This window comes from Bubalus kerabau, chromosome 16 (assembly GCF_029407905.1).
Source record: "Bubalus kerabau isolate K-KA32 ecotype Philippines breed swamp buffalo chromosome 16, PCC_UOA_SB_1v2, whole genome shotgun sequence".
Taxonomy (NCBI): domain Eukaryota; kingdom Metazoa; phylum Chordata; class Mammalia; order Artiodactyla; family Bovidae; genus Bubalus; species Bubalus kerabau.
The window spans coordinates 23576120-23584502 of NC_073639.1; the positions used below are offsets into that span (position 1 = coordinate 23576120).

The 8383-nt window shown below is 34.9% G+C and overlaps 1 protein-coding gene across 1 annotated transcript in view; it reads left to right on the top strand.

Annotated features, from left to right (window-relative positions):
• SLC7A11 (solute carrier family 7 member 11) overlaps positions 1-4150 on the top strand; it is a 553887-nt gene extending 549737 nt beyond the window's left edge. Inside the window, exon 12 of the mRNA XM_055550989.1 lies at positions 1306-4150. Within this exon, the coding sequence (XP_055406964.1) occupies positions 1306-1373 (68 nt within the window). The 3' untranslated portion in view covers positions 1374-4150. The remainder of the gene's footprint in view (positions 1-1305) is intronic.
• Positions 4151-8383: the final 4233 nt, after the last annotated feature.

Below are 8383 nucleotides of genomic sequence, written 5' to 3' on the forward strand. Positions count from 1 at the left end.
TTCAGGGCAGTGGTAGCCTGGTCCCAGTCTTGATGAGTCAGAGCCCTGACCTGAAACCTGATGGGTAGCCCCCCTGGCAGTGATGGTTCAAGAGCCTCAACCTGGGATAGGGGTGAAGCTCAGGGTCCAGGCAGCCTAGTCCCAGCAGTGATGGATCTGAGCCTTAACCCCCACTACCTGCCAAGGCAGGGCTCAGGCCAGGAAGGTTGCCTTGGTAATGGTGGAGCAAAGCCTGGGACTGGGGTAGGCAAAGAACAGTGGTGGCTCTGGTCTCATATGGGGAAGTGTGCTGTGGTACCAATCTGTGAGACTGGGGCATGGCAACTTGCCCCCTTGAGGGCAGGTCTCACTTCGGCAACAGCTCCAGCCTCTGGGAGTAGATCCAGAGCCCAGAGCCTTGATGCTACAGACTGCTCCATCAGCTAGGGTCAGCATCACTGAAGACTGAGACCCTAGTACCCAAAGCTGCTAACACTCATGATGATGAGGCTTGCTGTGGTCCTTCTGCTCTCCTCCTCATGTGGTGACCTTTCTCTGAAAGGATTCCTTCCGGTGCCTAGCAGTTCCCTCCAGGGAGATGGGATAATGGGGGCAAAAAGCTCCCTTTATTTTCCCATGTGGCCATCCTTGATTTTTGAGCTTGCCATGCTTTTTGCTACTGCTTCTTTATTGTCTAGAGCTTTGCCTGAGCTGTTTTCTTCCATTTGTAGCTGTTTATTGTTCTTGGTTTTCTTTTTTTGTTTGCTTGGTTTAGGGGAAGAAGATAAGCATCCCTGCCCTCTGTCTTGCTGATGTCATTCCCAGGTCCCTCATTCTATTGATGAAGCAAATGAGGCCCTACCTAGGAGATAATATGTTTTGCTCAATAATATACTACAAGTTGAGACTGGAAATTATATTCTGATTCTTCTGATTTTGCTGCAGAATTGGATGTACTCTCGTAGGTGCAAAAACAACAAACCAATTTTAGACTCAAGATGAAGTGTAGGTTTGAACATTTATTTATACCTTGGTCCGATTGTCTCAAAAGATTCTCAGCCTCCTGGTTCATAAATAAAAGTCTTTATCTGAACACAAAATATTAATGTACTCTTGCTGAGAAGCCATCATAGGAAGTTACAGAGGTGACAAGTAAATTAATTGAACATGATAGGATTCTAATGAAATAAATATTTCTTGAAAGTGCTCTATGAAATAGGTGGTTGTGGGTTTTCAATATTCAACCCCAGATAACTTGCATTTTGTTGTTTATATGCATTTCTGACATCCATGCATTTTAAATTTCTCTTCTTTATTTCTTTGTAGACATTATAACCAGAACATTACAAATAATACTGGAAGTTGTGCCAGAAGAAGATTGTCATAAATTATGAATTAATGCATTTGAAATCTTGGCATTCAATCCTTGGCTTTGTTTCTGTCCAAAGGCTGAAACAAACAAACAAAAAAATGGATCTTCACTCCATTTTATGAAAATCCAGAGGATTGCAACTTTGGGGATGGATGAAAGGAATTGGTTATTTCTATTTAATTTTCCAGTGTTTTCAAAGTGGTTACTAAGAAATTTAGTTATTATTACTCCATGTAGTTCTAGAAAGCTGATATGCAGATATACCATAAGTTCATATGATCATTGAGTTCCCTATACCTACCTGTTGAGGTTAGGGAAAAAGACTATAGAATGTACAGTTACTATAGTCATCTTTGTCTGTAAGATATCTTATGGCTAAGAACCTTCAAATTGAAGACTGAGATGTTTTCTGCATATAAGGGTTTTGTAAAAACAATTTTTATATACTGTAGATGACTGTACTGTGAAAATTGTTTCTACTCTTTTGGGTAAAGAAAAGTGTGTGCCATCGTTACAGACAGTGGAAAGAAATTTATTTTACATAGGTATAGCATTGCTTCCCATAGATACCAACTTAGATATCATTCATGTTTTAATGGATTATATCCAGAGCAGTTTGAACAAAGAACAGAGAGGGTATGCCTAATTTTAATGAATCCATTAAAGAAGAGCTTCTAGGGGTTATTGTTTAGGAGGCAAATCCAGGAATTATGTTTAAGCAAAAAATATTCTTGAGAATATTATGTTAGGATTTTTTTATTCATTCATTATCAGGAAGCTCCATGGATACATGCCATTTTGTTTTCATGGTAGCCTAATTGATCAGGAGAGGATGTAGCACCTTTCTTAGAGTAAAGCAATAGTCGGTTTGGTATTAAATTCTCTTAAGCACAGTCATGTGTTTCACTAATAATTTACTCTTTGATAAATTTATCTAAATATGTGTATTTTAAATCTTCAAGTTAACAATATCAACAGAAGACAGAAATCACCAAGAGAGAAAATGTCCAAAATATATTGCCCAGATCTATAGATCTGTATACATTGTTAGTGATTCTGAATAATATTTTAATTTCATAGCTGTTTTTACACGGTGCTGAATTTGACAGTTTGTACATTTTCTCTTTGGGTAAAACTGTCCAGATCAATTAGGAAAAGACATATGCAGGAGGCTTGGGTTCAGTCCCTGGGTTGGGAAGATCCCCTGAAGAAGGAAACGGAAACCCACTCCAGTAGTCTTGCCTGGGAAATCCCACAGACAGAGGAGCCTGGCAGGCTACAGTCCATGGGGTCTCAAAGGGTTGGACATGACAACATGCACGCATGCTAAGGAAGAAATGACACTGCTAAATAAGATTTACAATTGATGTTTCTAAAAACTTTTCCATTTCTGCATTTAGGATTGGTCAGTAATCTCAGTAATCTCTTCACCTTAATTATCATTCAACTTGTGAAAGAAATAACTAATAACAAATTCACTCAAAGAAACTGCATGCAGTGTATATATTCAGGCAGGTATTATTATGCCAGGTTTAGAAAACATTGGGGAATTTTCAAATAAGAATAATATAATGAAATTTCTTAACTCTTACTTAAGTCTTGGATTGAATAGTCATGGCCAGAATACTTTTCATTCTTTAATTTTTGTCCATGTGAAAAAAAGAATTTTTGGTAAAATTATACTGATTAAAATTAGTAACGGATATTGGGTTCATAGACAGTAGATAATAATTTGAGGCAATTACAATTCATTAACTTTCAGTTTATTAATTTCAATTTCAAAATTTAATTAATTAAATTTCAATTTAATATGTATCTGAGATTGAATTTTTTTTGCCCAAACCTAGTGTTTGGGTCTTTAAATGAATTTATAAAAATTCCTTCCTTTTCTCTTACCATGGGTTCTTAAAATTGGATGTGAAATTTATACTTCTTTTATCCATTTGTCTATGTCTCTTCCCACTAAATAGTTGCTAAAAGTAAAAACAAATTTCTTGTATACTATTTTTTCTAGTCTAGGCCCATATAATCTAAACCAGAAAACTCTTCTGGAATTTTTTCCCCCCAATGGAAAAAAATAATGGTGAAGCATCATGGAGAAGTATGTATACTTCTGGATTATTCCTGAGGTTAATGTGCTTATATCAACAGTGACAGATAGGTCTCCTCATTTTATTTTTTCTTTAGTTTTGGTTCTAGTTTCTCTTTTAAAGGACTTCCCTGGTGGCTCAGATGATAAAGCGTCTGCCTATAATGCCTGAGACCCAGGTTCGATCCCTGGGTTGGGACAAGATCCTCTGGAGAAGGAAATGGCAACCCACTCCAGTACTCTTGCCTGGAGAATGCCATGGATGGAGGAGCCTGGTAGGCTACCATCCATGGGGTCACAAAGAGTTGGACACAACTGAGGGACTTCACTTTCACTCTTTCTCTTTTAAATATATCATTATACAAATTGACTAGATTACACATTATTTTCATCATTTTAAAAAATGATTTTATCATTGTTAAATTTCTAATTGTAATGCCATTTTAATGAGATGGAAAGTCAGCGATTTTTTTAAAGTGATGATTAATTTGTATTTCTACTTATTCTTAAGATACATCATGACAAGACACAGGCCTTCTGTAATCATTCATTTAATATTCACAACATTTATTTGTAATGGTTTTATGTCAAACAGATTCTAGTTTGAAAACTCTCCTACACACTTTTTTTGTATATGTGTATTTTTATACTAAATAATTTTTTCTCATATCTTTAGGAAAATTTTTTCTCATATATATATATTTTATATATTGAACTTTTGCATGTGATATATTTGTACCAATGTACATTTTTAAATGTTTAGATACATTTTATCAGTTTATTATAACGCAAAAAGTATAAGTAGCCAGTATAGTTTACAACAACTAATATAACATTTTCAAATGTTCTGCTTTTTTGGAACATAGATTCTCAAGTGTTTAATTATGAATTAAATGGACCTAGTAATGACTTCCAAAGCTCAAGCAGTCTGATAGATGAAATGGAATGACTCTCCTCACACAATTATGAATATTTCAGTAAAAGTTTTTGACCCCCATTAAAAAATATTGGATTATTTTTCTGAGATTTTTTTTCCTCTTTGTAATGAAGAAAACTGACCGTTATAAATGGTGTCTTGGTCAGCTAGAAATAAACTCCCTTCTTGTCTTTCATTAGGAGATTAAAGATTTGTCTTAGAAAAGATGGCCAAACATAAACAGTAGATTGTTATATACATATAACAATATGTATATATACACATTTGCATACCTAAAATATATACACATTTGCATACGTACTTGTACTGTATCTATCCCATTTGTGAGGTGCAAAATTAGGGCAGAGTATTAGGTTACATTAGCAGTTCATGGGAGTTTCTCTAACACTAAGATAATATATGTTGAAGGAAGTTTCTAGACTGTTTTGTGTGTCTGGTACAATTGTTTCCCCACTGCTATTTGATATATCAACAAATGGTTAACATGAGTAAAATTACATAACTCAATAGAATTCCATGTTGAACTGGATCAGTCTTCAGGAAACTCATTATCTCTAGTATTTGAGATGTATGTAATGCTAACTGAAAAAGGGCTCACCTTTGACCTGTAGCTGGTTTTTTACAGTCAAGGAATGGGTTATGAAAAGATAGAAGCTGATAGAGAGTAGCAGGAAATGAAAGGTAGTATGTGATTGGAGGTAGCAATACTTTGGTCTAACATTATGCAATATAGTCAGAGAAATTTGTAAAAATTAACTGCTGTACACAGATACCCCCAAAAGCTAATGAAATGTAAGGTTCAGTGCCTGTCACTTAGACATGCCTTTGTTAGGGTCCTATATCTCATTTTGCATTAAGAATTTTGTATTACTTTTCTTGAAGAAGGTTGGCAAAATTATATATTTATTTCTGGCCCTACAAAATCCGCATCTGTCCCTGTGAGAAAGAACAAAGGATTGTCATTACTTTTTCTACTAGAAATAAGCATGGGATATTTGTTGGATATATTTTTTAAGGAATATAGTTGTGAGTTAATTGAATTATCTCTTTGTAGCTATAGAGTGGCTTTCTCCTAATACGTATTATATGTAATATATAAGGAGAGAGTTGCACTTTTGACATTTTATGTGTCAATTCTGAATGATAGGAAAACAATGAATGAGATTTTAATTGTAGCTCTTTTTCTTAGTTTGGAAAGAAATACGGAGATGTTTGAGATTTGAATGCAGATGAGTCAAGAAATTTGATTTTAGTTAAACCCGCTTCATTTTACCCTGTGTAATATGCTGTATGTTGGTATTGATCATGTTTACAGAGCTCCATTTCCTAACTTTCCTAACCATTCAAAGTCAGGAATCAAAGCATGTCATTGTGTAACTGATGAGAAGCTCACGGTGGATGCAAATTAGAGTAGATAATGAGTCATTTTGACAGCTTCTGTTTACATTATTTATATATAAAATAATTATTAGGGCTTCCCTGGTGGCTCAGCAATAAAGAATCTATCTGCCATGCAGGAGATGTGGGTTTGATCCCTGGGTCAGGAAAGTCCCCTGGAGGAGGGCCTGGCAACCCACTCCAGTATTCTTGCTGGGAAAATCCCATGGACAGAGTTTATTACCTATAAATGTATTTTAGGTTAATTTTCTGATAAACTATTTTTAACATATCTCAATATATATATTACCTAAAAGTGTAACCTCTAGGTATTATTAGTACTGTACTTAGAAGATATTTTAATAGCCAATTTTGAGAGATAATCCTTTCTTCTTTCTGTTGCATTTAGAAATTAGTTGGCATCTAAAAATAAATGCTTGATCTATTTTTAGATCTGATACAAATCGACAAAGGTGTTCATCATGGTCTCACAGAAAGTTCATCAATTTTCCATATGTTGTGAGATATTGTCACCTCATCAGGATAAGTGATATTTTTGAAGCATTTCTCTGTTCCTTTTAGTTAATCAGTGATTCTTTTTATTTTTCATTTTTTTGACAAGTTATTTTCAAAATAAGAGTGAGCCTTAATTTACTTTTACACAATTACTTGATATTCTTAGCATGAAGCTACCACTTCAGTTAGTTGTGGGTACTTAGGAGTCCCCGCCACCTTCTCTTTGTTACCATTGGCTTTAAAATATTGGTGGAGGATGGTTACAGTCTCCAAATAGTTATCTGTTACCTGTGTGTGTTTTGGCTACTTGGACCAAGGGTACATTTATAGTATCAATAACTGCCTTAACAGTTTTATAGATAACGATCTCTCAAGAAAGAGAAACTGTGGAACATTAGATGTCTGGGAGCCCATACAGATGGATGCACTGGTTTGAAAGTGAGCATACGTTTTTCCCTCAACAGATACACTACTGATTTTATTTTTGAAAGTATGACTTTCAAGTGAATTAATTTTCTTGGTTAGAAGATTTGCTTCCTGAGTCCTAACAAGGACTCTTGTTACCTCTTGTTGAAGCCTCTGAAGGGCATGTTGAAAGCTAGAGAGAGAGACAAAAAAAGACCAACGCACAGTTATTTATCTCATTTGCAGTAGTGACTGTATTTGAGTACTTTGTGCAACAAGGTATTTTGCACAGAATCTTGTGGGAAAACAGTTTAGGCCTTTGGATGTTACAGCTGTGTAGCTGGTTGGGTTTGAGAGGCCTGACTTAAATGAGGATTGTGAAGTTAGACTCAGCTTATTTCTACTGATTAGCATTCTTCTGTGCACACTTGGAAACACATTCATAGTGCGCTAGAAGGCGATGCAGTACGGTTCCCTGGTTTGAGTTTGAACTGTCTTATTTTAAAGGATTTCTGAATTATTTTTTCCCTTACATTTCTCCTTCATTCCAAATCTTCATTCACTGACTAATGGACTATAAAGTAAAAATACTTTGGAAAAATAAAACACAGATTGTTTCAAATGAATGTATGATTATAATAGAATAGAAATTATCTACATTAAACTACTGTATATGTCAATTACTTCAAACACTACCACACAGCACTTTTTAATTGCTCTGGAAGCAGTTATATATATATAACTATGGCTTTCACACAAACCACAAGAACCCTTCAAAGATTTTAAGTGGTCTAGAATTATTTCTTTTTTGTTTTTTAAAGTCTGGGATTATTTCGATCCTCTTTTTGGAGAAATGTTTTATCTAATGGTTTTCCCTTGTGAATGTTATTACTACTGTTATAAATCTAGAACTAAACTATTGATGCTTATATCTTGAAAACAGGGTTCATCTTTTGACAGTATCCATGTTCTAAGAATGGCATATCACTCTACTCTTGCTTATTGTGAACACAGGCATTTGCCCCCAATTTTTATCTTTTTGTAGATGGATTATAGCACTATAGTAATGAATTTTCAGTGGTACCTCTCAGTATTTGGGAACTTTGCAAACATAAGCATTGGATGCATTAAAAACAAAACAAAAAACATTGCTTATTACCATGTAATGCAGTGTCTTCTCTTAGGATGGACAAACTTGGTGTAGAATTGTTTCACTGATGCTACATGTTGATTACCTGCAGTTTTATAATAAGTACAAGTCACAAAGAGGAAAAACAAAGGACTTCTTGTACTGGAGGCTTTGAGAACTTAATTTTTCCTAGTTTGCCATCAAAGTTTTGATGCTGGGCTTTGTTGTGCTTGGTTTTTAGTTTTCATAGGGTATATTAGATGGTAGCAATGCACTGGTAGAGATGGTTTTTACTTATTGACTCAGAATTCATTTCATTTTGAATCTTTCATGTTGTCTTTTGTGTATAACTGTATCGACCCTATAAAAAATGGGTTTAGTGAGTTTTGTGTTCAGATTTGACCTGGTAACAATAATTTCTTTTTCAACTATCAAGGGACAGAAAATATCCATATGTATTGGTATGTTCATTAACATATTATTAGGTACTATATGTGAATGTATTCAAATGCCTTTCATAGTTTCTGGCAAGAACCAGTAATTTGCACCAAGGGAATCAATTTAGCCCAGTGGGAAAAG